The sequence below is a fragment of the Penicillium samsonianum genome (genome assembly GCF_028829775.1).
Source record: "Penicillium samsonianum strain IBT 33392 chromosome Unknown utg000007l_segment0_segment0, whole genome shotgun sequence".
Lineage (NCBI taxonomy): Eukaryota > Fungi > Ascomycota > Eurotiomycetes > Eurotiales > Aspergillaceae > Penicillium > Penicillium samsonianum.
Genome location: NW_026643265.1, coordinates 2,741,195 through 2,757,156, shown reverse-complemented (window position 1 = coordinate 2,757,156; position 15,962 = coordinate 2,741,195). Strand labels below are relative to the sequence as shown.

General features: G+C 48.3%; 6 protein-coding genes across 6 annotated transcripts; 4 read left to right on the top strand and 2 right to left on the bottom strand.

Annotated features, from left to right (window-relative positions):
• Window positions 1–507: 507 nt before the first annotated feature.
• On the bottom strand, window positions 508–2,973 carry N7471_011923 (AFI1/MesA family protein; the record flags this gene model as incomplete). Its single annotated transcript, XM_057284642.1, has 3 exons — window positions 508–2,199; window positions 2,257–2,317; window positions 2,366–2,973. 3 exons carry the CDS (start codon window positions 2,971–2,973, stop codon window positions 508–510), a joined length of 2,361 nt encoding a protein of 786 aa, XP_057130908.1.
• Window positions 2,974–3,841: 868 nt separating this feature from the next.
• Window positions 3,842–4,867, top strand: N7471_011922 (uncharacterized protein; the record flags this gene model as incomplete). The annotated part of the gene is made up of 3 exons (XM_057284641.1): window positions 3,842–3,844; window positions 3,903–4,374; window positions 4,443–4,867. 3 exons carry the CDS (start codon window positions 3,842–3,844, stop codon window positions 4,865–4,867), a joined length of 900 nt encoding a protein of 299 aa, XP_057130907.1.
• Window positions 4,868–5,237: 370 nt separating this feature from the next.
• Window positions 5,238–6,679, top strand: N7471_011921 (TBC domain-containing protein; the record flags this gene model as incomplete). Its single annotated transcript, XM_057284640.1, has 3 exons — window positions 5,238–5,687; window positions 5,744–6,501; window positions 6,556–6,679. 3 exons carry the CDS (start codon window positions 5,238–5,240, stop codon window positions 6,677–6,679), a joined length of 1,332 nt encoding a protein of 443 aa, XP_057130906.1.
• An 805-nt stretch (window positions 6,680–7,484) lies between these two features.
• On the top strand, window positions 7,485–8,654 carry N7471_011920 (Cytochrome P450; the record flags this gene model as incomplete). Its single annotated transcript, XM_057284639.1, has 1 exon — window positions 7,485–8,654. One exon carries the CDS (start codon window positions 7,485–7,487, stop codon window positions 8,652–8,654), a length of 1,170 nt encoding a protein of 389 aa, XP_057130905.1.
• A 19-nt stretch (window positions 8,655–8,673) lies between these two features.
• Window positions 8,674–10,767, bottom strand: N7471_011919 (RNA-binding protein). Its single transcript, XM_057284638.1, has 5 exons — window positions 10,652–10,767; window positions 10,237–10,508; window positions 10,022–10,182; window positions 9,778–9,973; window positions 8,674–9,719 (listed from the first exon to the last, which is right to left on the bottom strand). The coding sequence occupies exons 2-5, from the start codon at window positions 10,312–10,314 to the stop codon at window positions 8,949–8,951; spliced, it is 1,206 nt and encodes a 401-aa protein (XP_057130904.1). The 5' UTR covers window positions 10,315–10,508; window positions 10,652–10,767; the 3' UTR covers window positions 8,674–8,948.
• A 3,773-nt stretch (window positions 10,768–14,540) lies between these two features.
• On the top strand, window positions 14,541–15,341 carry N7471_011918 (6-phosphogluconolactonase; the record flags this gene model as incomplete). The annotated part of the gene is made up of 1 exon (XM_057284637.1): window positions 14,541–15,341. One exon carries the CDS (start codon window positions 14,541–14,543, stop codon window positions 15,339–15,341), a length of 801 nt encoding a protein of 266 aa, XP_057130903.1.
• Window positions 15,342–15,962: the final 621 nt, after the last annotated feature.

Below are 15,962 nucleotides of genomic sequence, written 5' to 3'. Positions count from 1 at the left end.
ATATTTCTCAGAATTGTCTGTTATTCTTGTCCATACACACACTCTTTTCTTGTTTATCTTTTGCGGTCCGTCTGCCCGGGTGGGTATGGCCATGGTTGATGTCAGCGAGCGTGTTTTTGACTTTCTGGTCTGATCGTCTGATCTGTATGTAATTTCTAGTGATATTGTCCATATTTTGCTCTGTAGCAGTTATTCACTCTGTTATTTCCTTATTCAGTTCCTCATGTATCTGATCGGGTTTGACTCGACTCGTTTATATTGTCTTTGTTAAACTTCCGAGATTCGCTAATGCCAAAAATGACCGGGTCAATCATGTATTCCTTAGACGCCAGACAGTATATGATAATATAAACAAGACAAATAAATCGCATCTTAAATCATGGTTCGAGTGCGCATAGTTCGTTACGTGTGAAGAGTCTGGCAAATATATGTAGCAACAAAACAACAAAGCAAAAGCGCTCACTGACAAGAAAATGTTATAAAAAAAAGGATCAACCCCAAACCTCATCAACTCCTCCTCTTCATCCCACCGCCCATAGCAACACCAACAAGACTCTGCTGCTCACCCCCAAAGCTAGCCCCAGGACTCGTAGGAACCGGCGACCCACCACCAGAGATAGGACTCTGTGTAGCGGCATCTCGTTCCCGTTTGACGCGGATATACCCCAGCTTCGCAAAGCGGCCAACATGCGTCCAGAAATGGCGGCCGGCTGGGTGTGCGGCGATGCGGTCGAGAAGATCAGCTGTCGCTTCGCGGACGACCTGGTCCGGGTGGAACAGACCCATACTGATATAGAAGAGACCAGCCTGGTTCTCCGGTGCGACGGTTAGGAGCTGGCAGATGCCGGCGTAGTCCTTGACGGAGTGGGAGAGGGCGAGATAGATGGAGGCTGCTTCGGAGTGGGAGAGTTTTAGGGCGCGGAGACGGTCGTGGTGGTGGTGGATGTCTGGGCGTTGGATTGGACGCGCGGGGAAGTACATTGCTGCGATGTCTTGGATGTAGGAGTAGTAGGAGCGCGTGTTGCGCCAGCCTTCGATTCGGGAGACGGAGGCCGAGAGCTCGCGCTGTTTGGCGGTTTCGTCTGTCCAGACGTACCCGTGTCCGCGGAGAGTTGTTGGGTCTGAGGCGTCGGTTTGGTGGCCTGTTGGGCTGTCTGGGGAGAGTTCTTCGCCTGGGCCGATGATGTAGAGGTTTGAGGCGCCGTAGACTGCTTCTTCGAAGGCTGCGGCGACGCGGACGAATTTAGTTATGTAGGCTCGCCATTTTGCGCGCACGGCATTCTCGCCGTGGCGTTGGCTGATGCTGCGGAGGATGTCTTCTATGAATAATGTATCACCTGTTGGGTCTTGGGTCGTGTGGGATGTACTGTTGGGTAAGAGCGAATTCTGCTGCTGGAAGAATAGAAGCCCTTCTGTTACTGGTGCAGGTTCAACGTGACTTGAGATCTTGATGCGACCAGTGGGGAGGTCACACATAACGTCCCACCATTCGGGATGGTTAGCAAATGTAGGGTTTGTGACTCCTGCAATAAACCCAGGTACTTTGAGGAGATCGTCGATTTTGGACAGATCAGTATAAGGGAATGCGTGACGAGTAAATCCACGCAGAATGCCACCGGATGCAAGAGCGCAGGCCGCCAGAACCGCCTCTGCAACTTCTCCCGATGGCCGGTTGTGTCCTAGAAATACCACCCGCTTCTGAGTGAGGATGGCGTTGACAAGAACAATAACGGGGTGTGTGAATGGTCCGCTGGTTGTCAAATGGGGATGCGCTGGGAAAGCCTGGGGGGATGTGGCATGCGGCACGGCGAACGTCTGAATGAGCTTGATGAGGGAGAAGTCTCCAACGGTCTCCGGCCAAATGACTGTCGGAATTTTGACCGGGATGGGGATGTCATTGTAGACCACTTTCGACTCGTACTCATGTGTATCCCGCGGTAGGGCGTATCGGCTCATTTTCTTCGGTGACGGCGGACATTCCCCATCCTGAAGTTCTTCTTCTTCCCGCTGGCGAATCATTTGTTCGAATTTCTCCAGGAACATATCCTTTGTGTTGCTAGATTGCAAGATATGGCGCTCAAGCATCGACATTTTCGGCATTAACGAAAGGTCCATGGCGTTAACGGCATCATAGAGGGATGCCAGAGTTTCGGGGAATGGAGACTTGAAATAGTCCTCCAGCGCTAGAAGTAGTAAAGGCTGTATAATAGTCAGAATTGGCTAGGTGCTAGGGCTAGGAGTAGCATAATAGCATACTTTGTAAATGTGGAGGAATGAATGTCGCGTACAGATTGCCATTGCCTTGACTACTGCGCCTCTGTTCGCTGTTAGCACTCGCACATCCAGACAAGACAGTACGACTTACCTTCGGACCGTGTTATCTTGCTTCGTGTTGACAAGATTCAACACATACATCAAGGGTGGCCCTTCACCACCCTCGTCATCGCTGCTGTCGGGGTCATCGGAGGTCTCCAGGTCCTCGTCCAGAATATCGGCTCCCTCTTGGTTTCCATGGTATTGTGATTTCCGCTTTTTCTTCTTCTTTCCACCCGCTGAATCCGTTTCTTCGTCGCCACTAGTGTCTTTGTGTAAGAAGAACATGGTCCAGTCTTGACTCCGCACATGCGTCTGATCCGGCAGCATCAGCTCTGCAAGCATGCTCTCGTCCCCACTAATTGCAGCCGGATACTGGTGCTCCATGATCGGACCCCGATCAATATGGAAGGACGCAACCAGGATGTATTCCACATGGCGCTCCGGCGAGTCGAGCGGGTACTGCGCTTTACAGCGGCGTGGCCTGAAGCTTGAGGTCGCATTCTCTGTGGATGTTCTTCGATAAGAGCCGTGTGAGCTGCTAGGCGAGCGTCCGATAAAGGAGGCCGCAGGCGAGAGCCGAGGAAGACCACTTGTTTGGCGGTTATTCGAGGCGGAGAGGGAGTCGTTTGACGGTCGATACGGTATTGTTGTTGCCATCTTAGGGTGTTGGGGATAGAGGATTGCTCCGGGCCAAGCTATAAATCGAGTAGCATACCGGGGGGCACAAAAAGCACAGCGTCAATGGCCAATGATAATAATAGTTGAATTAATTGTCTCGAATTAACTGTTCAGGGGTTAAGAGGGGTCAAGAAAAAGGACGATTTCTCCACAGTGGAGAGACGATAAGCTCGATAAGGGGATCCATATAACATTCCAACCTTGGAAGATTGAACATGGAGGAAGACGATCTATCAGAATGTAATCTCCCTTTCTTTTCTACCATACATTGTAGATCTTTCTATTTATACACAAAATTGACACATCGGATTGTTGCAGTTCCAAACCATTTGCCAAGAAAAACAACACTGACCACTTCTAGGTGTCTTATCGATATTAAAATAGGGAAAGGCAACCTTATGTCACAAGACACTTAGTAAATGGTACTCTATAAGTATGTACATATATCTAAAGAAAGGATAAATATATGACTTAGCTTCTACTCATATTATCCTTCATATTGGACCCTTGGAAGCCAATTGATGGTTAATGTGACGAGTATGATTCCTTATAGATCTACGAACACTTCAAAGTTATGCAACACCCAATCAGTTAGGGCCTATTTTATCTGGATACCATATCTAGACTTTATCAACTAATTTATCGAGGCAAAATTATCAACATTAAAACCAAGGATCGTACAATATACAACAGAGGATGAAAGGCGTATGTTCATATAGATCGTATAGGGCGGTGGGAAAGTCGGTGGCAAAATTATGTTGTTGTGCCGGGCTTGTTTACATCGATAAGCAAGCCTTCGTCATAGGGTGTTTACAATTCATACTTCAGCTCACACGCGATTTTCACCATGGTAAGTGAGGTTTTTGAGAGAGGATATGCCTATTCGAGACTAATCAATAATGACCTAGGCCAACAACCCCACATTCAAACCATCGCCGTTATCCTTTGGGTCGCCGAGGGCATCCCCGTTCCGGCGCCCGTCCACTCCAAACTCCCCGCCCTCAGCCACTCGCACAGGAGGCACCCCAGGGAGCTCTCCCAATCGGGCATATACACCCATGGTGTCTCCCAGCAAGCTCAATCAATCATATACAGTGGAGGATGGTGAATCGCGTTCTCCGAAGAGCGAGCGGCCCATTCCGCAGCCGAACTTTGGCAGAGAGCTCTCTCCTTCCCCAACAAAAGGAGCTCGGTCGCCAGGAAGCTCATCCCCAATCCTTGGGACAAAAATGGGTGGCTTTGCAGGCCCATCTGGCGATGCGGCTGGAAAGCTATCGGCGCAACAAGTGAGGGAGATCAGAGAAGCTTTCCAGGTTCTCGATCGGGATAACGATGGGCTTGTAGACAAGGATGATGTGATTGATGTGCTGACAACTTTGGGTAAGAAGAAAATCCATATGTCCTTTTTTCTGAAATTGGCATGAGGAACTAATCTGAGTTTTGAACAGGCCAAGACTCGTCGCCCTCTACGCTCTCGCGCTTCTTCCCACCAGGAGCAGACCAAACTATGAACTTCCCAACCTTCTTGAATACACTTTCTGGGCTGATGGCATCAATGTCACCTTCACAAGAGCTTCTCAACGCTCTTGCTGCGTTTGATGACGATGACAACGGGCAAATAGACGCCGCCGAATTACGTGATGCTTTACTGCACACCTCCCCAGAAGACGGAGAGGAACGAATGACTGAAAGACAGATCGATGAAGTCTTCAGTGGGTTTATAGGGCGCCCAGCATTTATTGGTCGGGGAGCGAAGTCAGGCGGGATGGGTAAGAGGGGCGAGGTTTTCCAGTATCACGACTTCGTGCGCAGTGTCATGGGTGGGGAGAATGGAAACAATGCGAAGCGCGAAGGAGATGCAGCACATGTATGAAATGCTATCATGATTATGGGTTTCAATTGAGTTGTCGTTACGGGGTTGCGTCTTATAACGTTTTTGGCAGTTGACAGATTCCAAGGCCGTAGAAGCAAAGGTCAGAATATACAAAGCTTGTCATGAATGATCATGTACCATTAGTTATTCAATTACCAATGGAAATTGTCGGTAAAAGCAGTGAACTAAGTAAATAGTAAATAGTGGAAGTGGAAGTATACGTCGGAGCTAACGCCTTCCGCGTTTCATCGGCAGAAAAGCTCCAGCCACCGCGATCTGATACACTCCACCCGTCAACTGCGCTCATCATACCTCGTTTCTCAAATATGTCTCTTCATGCCCCTCCAATGCAGACTTGATTGCAGAAAAAATGGCCAAACCTCAGCCCTCCTGGGCTCTCGGCGTCCCGGGCCCCGACACACCCGCATCGCCGCGAACCATGCGAACCCTCCGAAAGATCCAATCCCACCAAGTGCTGTCAACCTCTAGCGCGCTCATTGCCCAGACTCAGGCCTCTCGCGAAGCTGGCTCCTACGAAGCTGACCCCGGATCAGCAGCAACTCCTGGTGCAGCAACCCGAGCGCGCGCACATCGCCGAGCTCGATCAAATAGCGACGCGGCTTCTCGTGAAGCTGCGGCAACACCACCTGCGACCCAGAGACGACCCGCGCGGAAAACAGGGTCGGGAATTGGAATAAAGCGATCGCTCTTGGAGAACTTCTTGCGCGATGGACCGCAGAATTCAAATCCCCACGAGGGACTGCGAGAGCTCAAATACCTCGTCCTATCCAGCAGAGTGGATGCTGACGGAGATGGCATGGTGAGGTGTACTTAGTCTGTTTTACAAGATTAATGTCTAACACTTTGCAATGATAGTCCCCATACCGAATCTACCTCTGGTTGGTCCTCCTCGACGTTCCTCCTATGCCAACCGATGACTACCTTGCTCTTATTCACCGCGGCCGTTCTCCTGCTTACACCAAAATTCGCAATGATACTTTCCGCACCTTAGCCACAGACCCTCTATTCAAACGCCGAGTCACAGAAGCAAGCTTGATTCGACTGCTCAACGCTGTGGCATGGAAACTCCACGATTCCAGGCCGAAACCCCGGTCTCGACCGACGTCATCTAGGCGCCGTGAGATGGAGCTTCTAGTGAATACACCACCCAGCATAGCAGAGGAGTCCCCCTTTGGCGGGGAACTACAGAAGGTCACCAATAGTACTACAAGTGATGCGGCCATGTACGTCCAAGGCATGAATGTCTTGTGTGCGCCGTTTCTCTATGCTGCTCGTAGCGAGGTGGAAGCATTTGCTTTGTTCCATTACTTTGTCACACGCGAATGTCCAGGTTATATCCGTGGTGCTATGGATGGAGTCCACAAGGGTCTTCGTTTAGTTGACCGATGCCTTGAGATCGTGGAGCCCAAGCTTGCAGCATATCTATTCTCCAAGGGTATGCACGCTGAGCTGTATGCATTCCCGTCAGTATTGACCCTTTGCGCTTGTACGCCTCCATTGCCGGAGGTATTGCATCTGTGGGATTTCTTGTTTGCATATGGGCCACACCTGAACATTCTGTGCATTGTCGCCCAGCTAATCCGTATGCGGGACCAAATTTTCGAGAGTCCGAGGTAAGTTCCAACCTGCTATTTAAACCTCTTTAGCAAAAGCTGACTTGAGTATAGCCCAAACAAAATTCTCCGCTCATTCCCTCCTCTCGACGCAAAGGAGATCATTGCTTTGACGGTTCTCCTCGTCCGTAAGATCCCAGAGGACCTTTACGCAGAGATGATTAGCCATGCAAAATAGACATGAATTGAGCTCATGGGGAAGCTCTGACCGAAAGAGAAATAAATGTCATACTACCTGGGTTTCATAGCGGCGTTTTTGATATGATGATCGCAACGATTGGGTATGGTGACTGGATGGGATATGAGACTTACATTGATGAACACCAAAGATAACACGCTTGTTTGAATGAATTGATGATTGTATACAAATGTTTACTAGTTTTTTGAGAATGCAGTTAAATTGAGATATGATTCTCCCTTTTAGAATTCCGGTCCTTTGCTCTTGTGGAACATGCAGTTTCCCTGCTCGTTTGTCAAAATGAGAAACCCTACTTTTCCTCAGTTCCTCTGAGACACTGCACACAAAAGCTGTTTGCCACTGTCTTATAGCGCATATCTTCAGACACGAAACATGGCATCAGTTCGTACACTGCTTGTTTCCCACAAATCAAAAGACAAGAAGAGATGATGAAGACAGAAGCAAACAAGACATCTTCTTCATTCATACGGCTTGCATGCCTTAGACTCTTTTTATCATCTACGTTATAAGTATGACCCTGTACTTGGCCACCGATTTTCCAATCCATCATTTCAGAGAAAGATGTCGTCGGCTCTAGCAACATCCGTCGTCCTCGCCATATCCCTTCTTCTCATTGTGATATGGGGCAAGAGGCAGCAAACCCATTCAATTCCAAATGACCCAGCCATATGCCGCCAGATCATTGCCGGCGTGTTAAAACACCAAGACCAACCAAATATCCTCTCGCCACATCAAGCCAAAGCAATGGCGAATAGACATCTTCCCATCGCCTTCGGAATCGACAATGCCTTCACCCGCGGATAGTGACCGTGCCAGAAAGTTCGTCGATAAAGTCAAACCGTTGATCAATCTATCGGTAGAGCAGTGGCACGGCGTATCCGAGTTCGCCAGAGTCACGACTAGCCACTGGGTTGAGCATGGCTTCCCCGGGATGGATCATAGCTGCGGCACCAGTTGTGATAAAGGAAAGCAGAAGCTCGACCCCAATGAGGTCACTGTCGACCGCAATCGGATAAATATCGCCAGTCTAGCACAAATGCTTTCATTGAAGGTTGTGTTATGGTTGATGTTTGATCAAAAGACACAAGACCAGACATGTGATGAGAACCTGCTGAATATAGCGCAGTCTATAAATCGAGTTTGGATATCTTCCAAGCTAAAGACCACCGAAAACGATATCCCGAGATTTGAAGACGACGTTTTGCTCCAGACATCGCTGATCAATGTTTTCGGCAAACACGACCGCCCAGAGGATAACCCACTCAATCTCATCCTGCCTTCGTTTGAGACAATGTGGCGTGTCGTCTTACGAGCCTTCCTAGAGATCAGGTTCGCCACTGGGAAAGATGTGCCTGCTTGGCGACATACAATGATTGCTTTTGCCGAAAACCCAACCAGATCCCAATTCGACATAGGCTCTGGTCCCCCGTCCAGTCGCTCCAGACCCGAATCCAGCAATGATCCCGGAATGGGTGATACATGTGATGTTCAGAGTCCACCTAGTGCGAATTACATAGTCCGCGAGTCACTCCGACTATACGTGCCTACGAGGCACATACATCGAGCGTACCAGTGGAACCAGGATATGGGGATATCTCATGAAATCCAGTCTGCTGATATCGAGGGATGTCATCTGAGGTCTGATATCTGGGGTTCTGATGCAGAGCGATTCAACCCGAATCGCTGGTCTGCTTTTACCTCGGCGCAGGGAGATGCCTTTTTGCCTTTTGGATGTCCGCCGTTTGAATGTCCCGCTAAGCCGACTTTCGGGCCGAGGATGATTGGGATCTTGATTGGTTCTTTGTTGGCTTCCTTGGGGGATAAGGATCGATCAGGGACTTGGACTTTGGATTGTGAGGATGGGAAGGTTTTGGAACACCTCGCGTCTGGGAAGAAGTTGTGTCCGCATAGGAATGCCTATACGAATTTGTATCTAGTGCGATCTATGGAATAGAATAGTGAAGAGAGATATCTTTGGAAATTCATTTGGAACACAAGTGCAGTTTTAGTTAGAAGTGTAGCAAACGCAGGCCTGAGAGATAAGACACTCATAGAGTTGTCCATGTTGTCCAAGGATAGGCATTATACCGAAGCCAAAAGAATGTCGACACCTAAGAAGCACAAAATAGTTTACATCGAAAGCGATCAAGAAAAACCACTAACAAAAGCCAGCAAAAATTCAAAGCACGAGTAGAACGTGTGTATGTTGAATATCGACCCCCACCTCGAATATTACATAGCTATTCTATCACGTAGGCGCAGACGTCGATAAAATATCACCCGACCTATTCAACCCAGACCCATCTATCACCAGCGGCTTACAAACATCAACCGCATTAGCCTCTGCAGTCATCTCATCAGCCCATGACTGACACGTATCCGCATTGCCAGGCACCGAGCCCGCGGTGTCTGAGCCAGCACAAGCACCCAACACCCCATCAACGCTTACAGCCCGCGTGAGATACTCGCCACGATCAACCTTAACCCTAATCCGCGACCCCATGAAACTCAAATTGTTAAACATGGTCACAGCGCACTGGGCCTCGTCTGCTGTTTGCATAGTGATCAAGCCACGGAGCCGGCCATTGCTATCGTCCGAGTCCGTGGTGACTATGCTGCATTCCTGGACAGCGCCGGCTGTCTGCAGAAGGGCTTTTAGGTCGGTGCATGTAGTAGCCGAATTCAAGTTCTCGATGGTGATGGCTCGGCGATCTGGGTAGAAGGATGGAGAGTTGGGATTTGTTCCTTTGCGAGATTCGCGATGGTGGTAGTCCTGTGGTGGACTATCGCCGCTTGGTTGGTGCATGTGTTGTGGGGGGACATCTGATAGCCTGGAATCATGTTCCAATGTGGCTCGTACATTGCGCCGTTCATTACTGGGGATGGGGGGTAACACTGCATCGGTGGTGCGTGTGGATCTGGCATCATGGGCATGAATCCTTGTGGTGGCATCGGTATGGGTACCATCATGACGCCGTACTCTGGGTATGGATATGGTGGAGTGGCGGGGTGGGATGATCTGGGCGAGGGTAATTAGCTTGTTTGATTTTTTATAGTCGAGATTGTGGTATACTCACTCTGGCGAGACGGGTGACGGGGGAATTGCCATGTTTCCAGGTACTAATGGAGGCGTGGAGTGGCCAGAGACATAGTTTGTGGGCATCATTGCTGGTGGACTTCTGGTAGGCCCGGCAATGGGCTTGGTTGGCGTACTGGTCCGCGAGAGTGTGACGACCAGGCTCTGGCCGTCCCATCCGGTGGTCGAAAGTCGATCTGTGGCGGTGTTAGGATGGAGCATTGGGGATTGCGGGATATAAATACATACGGTACGTTCGCCAGGCCTCGTCTTCATTCTTGACGATGATTTGGCCGAGTCCGGTGGGGAATCCATGGCTATCATCGTATACTACTGCCTGTCGAATATGCAGTGCAGTTTGGCGCACGAGATCCTTGAGTTCCTGCCAGCGGCAATGAGGTGGAATCTGGAATTCTTGTTAGTATTTGAACGCATTTCACATACTCCATATCAAACTCACGCCTTGAAGGAATACGACAAACTCATCATCCGACCTGCGCGATCTGGGACGACCTTTATCACGACCGAGAAGAGGCATGGCTGCAGATATCTCAAAAAGATATACCCCGGTATTTCAGTGCCGAAAGCGCACTAGCTCAGACGTATGGATTTAAATGGAGGATAGATTTCGATGCTTGCAGTATCCCGGTTCGTCGGCGTTGCGAAATAGTCGGGATTCGACTTGTCCGACCAGGTGTTCGGTTGAGTCCAGAACTTGGACAATTGTACTTCCTATCAGAGGCCCATGTTAGCTCAGGGTATATAAATATGGTGATACTTTTGGATTCCCACTCTGCTTGGGCTGGGAAGACTACAGGAACGACATCTCAAGCCTCAAGGTGCAATACTTGGGAAATAAAATCGCACAAGCCTACCTTTCTTTTCTTTTCCTTTCCTGTCGGATAAATGCAGGTCAACTAATTGGTCTGACCGACAAACTGCAGAGAAAAGAGATAAACCCCTCCACGAGCAGGACGAAGAGCGAGCAGATTATAAAGCCCTGGAACAAAAAAAAAAAGAGGATGCGTCGAGGTTTCACAGGAATAGTTATGATGGTATATGATATAGTCAATTAATTTGTTAGGGCTAGTAATAAACTATAGTCTTGTTCATGGCTTGCAAGTAGAAATCACGGGGACCCAGAATACTGCACAATCTGGACGAATGGCGACGGCAGTCGATCAGCAGTAGCCAGTCATATCAGAGAACAAGCAGTTCCCTTTCTCCTTCAGGCTGAGATATGTCATTTTCACCATGAGCTCAGCTCTGCCAAATATTAGAATGCAGTAGAGTGGTTCTCTCGTCCCACCTCCCGGGTATAGTTCCGCATAAGGGCATTGTATCAGTGGCCATTCTAATATGTAATATGTCTTCCTCCCCCTCCTTCGCTACTAATATTTAAATAATAATCCCCACCACGTATCGGATATACCTGTGCACAGAGGCAAATCACTTCGAAAGCTACGCTTACTTGACTTAATACGGAGAATGTATTGTTACACCGCTAGATCCGGATCGGACATGCAGACATGCAGAGTGAAGTGGACCTGTATTCATCACATTGGCTTATGTGTCTATTGTCAGATCGGAATTGAAAAAAAAAGCAAAAAAAGAAAGTAAAGAATGGACAGAAATGAAAAAAAGAAAATATTTCAAGAAAGGGATCTTCGATCAGAGCGGGACTATGAGCAGTCATATCTTGCAGTTATTGGTTTTTTTTTCTTTTTTGGATTACACTATTGATTTCCATGCGTATTTTGCTCTTAAGTACGGAGTACCTGCAGATAAAATATGAAGAGATGGGATTATTATCGAAGCAATAAGGGTAACGCTTGGAACGACTCAAATTCATTGCCCTAAATTCTTGTTCAGCTGCACAGACACGGCGTATACCTCCCTAGATAGTCAGTCACACTGCAGGTCCCAGCAAGTCGCAATCAGGTATGTGGAATACTCATGTACTTATCATCCTACCCTATATTGTACGGGCTTACAGATACTTCTCCTCGGAACATGCAAGACCAAGTGTCTTACAGATAATCAAATAGATCTTCATCTTGTGTTCCCTTCCGTTGATCAAGGCCAGTCTGAGGGGAGCCAATAACTACAATAAACCTGCCACAGGGCATGTGTGACAGTTGAAAGTATATGAAGACAAATGACCATCCAAATAGCGAGCTACATACGTACATTCCAAGTATGTATGGTTTACCTGGCGTAAGACGAAACTGTACTATGACGACACGCGACCAAAGCACTGGGCTCCAGGGGAGATCACATGGCCATGCTGGTCTTTGCGCATATCTATGGCGTCTCCTACTGGCAAATTGTAGAGAATCTGCTTTAAATAATGTTCGATTCTCGTGTCAATCATAAGGTATCCTCTCACCCACGGGCGGAGTCTTGAATTCCCCGGGTGCCAAATGCAGATGTTTAGGTTATTTGTATGCTCGCAGATGATTCGCCTGAAAAGAGTGTACTAAATATATAACTAACTAGCAAGTGTATACTCTGTAACTATGTAGGCAAGGGATCATGTTTATATGTTTCAATTCAAACAGAATGATGAAGTGAAGTATTCTAATTCGATGTATGAAAAAAAGTGATATCAGACAGTGTGGCTCGAAACAGATAATGGTATAGGAACCCAGTGGGTGATCGCTGAAGAGCAAAAGAAACCAAGTCATGAGACCAGCTCCATGAAATGCAATAACATGATGCAAAATGCATAGAAAGGGAAAATGTAAACAGCATTGCCGCTGAAAGTTGTTGAACTTGCAAGAGAACCCATGTGCTTGGCAAGTCAAGGCAGAAGAATCCAATATGCAACATATGTTGTGTATGATCAATGCCGACCGAGTGGAATGAGCCAAACGCGATGATCTTCCAAGCGCTCCTCAGTCCGAAGCCCCGTGGTTCTTGCACCGAGAACCACGGATCCCCAGACTGCCATCCTGGGTGTCGCAGACACCCAAGAAAATCCAGTTGACCGAAGCCAACCTGTGTGTGAAATCCCCCATAACCCCCGTCGGTATTCTCAAATCGCGATCAATGAAGATCAGGCCGTGCCAGCACAGCCCACAAAATCACACGGGAACTCTCGAACCGGGGTCCGAGGCGAAGTCGGAAACGAAGGAAAGTATCGAAGACGGGATAGAATGGGTATCCTATTCGGAAAGGAAGTCGCATCTGCCCTTGCGACGGGGGGAACGATTTTTTGTTGGTTTGAAAGACAGTTTTTGATGTTGATCCGGTCAACCACTCGCTAGACTCCCCAGATCCTCCGGTTTATTGTGGTTTTTGGTTTTTGGCTTTGGTTTATTGTTTGGATATTCTCGTTTTCATCCTCCGAAGCCTACTTTGGTTGCACAGCGGCTGCAGTAGTAGGAGTTCATGCCGAATTGAACGATGCTGCAGCCTGATTGGCCTAAGCTGAGAGATTGTTGGCAGCGGGAACATCGGACAATGTCGAGAGTCTGTGGAGAAGTGGCCTCAGATGGACGAGCAACGCCCCCGGTAGGGGGTTGAGGAATAATTTGTACTGGAGAGCTCATTTTTGGTGAATTTGACCCCGAGTGAGGATCTGAAGGGAGGAAGGGGGGGAATCGCATGTTTTTGAGTTGGACCCGGTTGAGTGGTTGAGCCCCGTGATTTCTCAGTTTACCCCAGTTTTATTTTAAAGTGATGATGATTTGACTTGTTAAGCAGGAAAGGGATAGAAATATGAAACAGGGAAATATTCAATGGCTTTTTAAATTATTTTCAAGCCCAATGCTTTTCTACCCTAATCCTTCCTATACGGAGTACTACGTATTTCCCCCTTCTCTTGCCGATCATGCATGTGGGCGTACATATGGGCTGCTTTTAGGCGCTCATTCCAATAACTCTGTTACCTAAACCCATCGGACTTGACGATAAACCTGGAACACTTTGTTTTTTTATCTAATATGGAATTTAGGCATTTTTGACCTTGATCATTGACGGTAAACAAGAATATGGGTCTAGACAACGCAATAAGAGGCACTATGTTGTATATTACACAAAATTAATTGTCCCCCACTTGATCCAAAACAGACCTAAATCAGAAAGGGGAATATTTTGAGAGACACTATCATGCACATCATGTACATTTACGTAGGTGGGCGTCTTGGGCTTCGCGCCAACATCCCAACAATTAGACTGGTAATATGCACTTTCCATTTTGTCTCTAAATGTGGAAGCTGATATCTTGAAATCTACAGATTTATCTGTTTAAACAGTTTAATAAATAGTCTAGGTTATTTAGATTACATAATCTTCTATATGAAGATCCTGAGGTCATTTCCTTATCTCCTGAATGTTGGACGGGACGATGCTTACATTCCAAGGCTAAACGATCAGAATCCTGCAGCTAGCCCAGTTTAGGTGAGGAAGTCAGAGAGAAAGTCGAATAAGGTGTGGCAAACCCTGGAAGAGAAGCAGATATCCGGGTGAACTCATTGGATGATCCTTGGTAACATCCCACTTATCCCACTTATCCCACTTTGGCGAAATCCATAGGTTCCACGAATAGAACCGTGGACATGAGATTAGCCAACGTCATCTTCTCTCAATCCGGCACCTTCTTCTCCTCTCTCCTCCTAACTTACTACATTGCAGTTGAATTGATACCTATCTAGCCTAGAGCCAACGCCAAAAAGCGATTACCTAGGTAGATCTCGGCCCTTGCCCCGCCAAAAACGAAATATCTCCTGCCCCTCATTCTTGTACCACCCACACATCACTATGGCCACCGGACACCCCAACCTTCACAGCTTTGCCAACTCCGATGAACTAGCTGCGCAATTGCGAGGCTACGTCCTCCGCTGCCAGAATTCCGCTCTTTCCCGGCACGGCACCTTCCGCCTCGCCGTCTCCGGCGGCTCCCTGCCTACCGTCCTGGCCAAAGCCCTCCTCGCCACCAGCAATGGCCTCCCGGAAGATACCCCCCAATTCTCCAAGTGGCACATCTTCTTCGCCGACGAGCGCGCCGTACCGCTCGACCATGAGGATAGCAACTACCGTCTGCTGAACGACGAGCTCGTCGCCAAGATCCCTTTCGAGCTCGGCACACCTGTCGTCCACCCCATCGACAAGCAGCACATTGAGGATGACGATCCTCAGGAACTCGCAGATCTCTATCAAGAGGATCTGATGCGCGAGTTTGCCGCCAAGGACAGCGTCAAGTTGCCCGCCTTCGATCTCATCCTCCTGGGCTGCGGCCCCGATGGCCACACCTGCTCGCTCTTCCCTGGCCATGCCTTGCTTCGCGAGAAGGATGCTTGGGTTGCGCCTGAGACAAACTCGCCCAAGCCCCCGCCTAAGCGCATCACCCTTACCCTGCCGGTTGTTACCCACGCTATCAACATTGCCTTTGTCGCGACAGGCGCGGGCAAGAAGGAAATCCTTAAGCAGATCTTTGATCTTGAGGAGGGATCCAGTCTTCCTTCCGCTCTGGTTAACCAGGGTGCTGGTGATAAGGTGACCTGGTTCACTGATCACCCGGCAGTGGATGGTGTTTCATTTCCTCGTCGTGGGAGTCTTTGAGGTGTGAGCTTTCCTTGATGGAATTGAGTGTATGGATGGGGGATGGCTTCCTTTCCTGGTTCGCAACCCTTGATCTGCCCTGTGTGGCATTGTGACTGCGATGAAAAGTGATGTTCTGCTTTGTTGCTAGGACCGGTAGACCAAACTTATTATAGAATTCATATTTTGTTCAATCATTTTTGTCCCTGAATTGTGCCGTACAAAGTAGGCGACCTCTTTTGAAAATATGTGCTAACCTTGGAAGGTCCTATTGTGTGCGTCACTGATATTGTTCCTCTCAATGTTCTTCCAGATCTTTCTGGTTGGAATGGTGTAAACAATTGTCTCAAACAAGTCTGGAGACAACAAATGAGCAATCAATGGTTCCCCGGGACATTGTTGGCGTTCCAGGGCGGGGGAGATGTCAGAGTCGGCAGCGGCACTTGTACTACCAATCCACTCATACTCTCAGAACATATCAAAAATGATTTCTGATGACAACAAAGAAATATTGCAGTGACCACAAGCAAGCTGAAAGCACACGCCAAAAGGTATCAAGACAGAAGGTTGCGCGGAAAGAATATCAAACAGTCTTTGCAAAGTCATCAATCAAAGGCAATGGGTCATTTTAATGCCCATTGT

Bases quoted from the DNA above. Each gene is read 5' to 3' on its own strand.
- N7471_011919 (XM_057284638.1), bottom strand. From the start codon at position 10,314: ATGCCTCTTCTCGGTCGTGATAAAGGTCGTCCCAGATCGCGCAGGTCG. The intron at 10,183-10,236 runs GTGAGTTTGATA...CAAGAATTCCAG, and splicing joins TTGTCGTATTCCTTCAAGGC to ATTCCACCTCATTGCCGCTG. The intron at 9,720-9,777 runs GTGAGTATACCA...ACCCTCGCCCAG, and splicing joins CCGTCACCCGTCTCGCCAGA to ATCATCCCACCCCGCCACTC.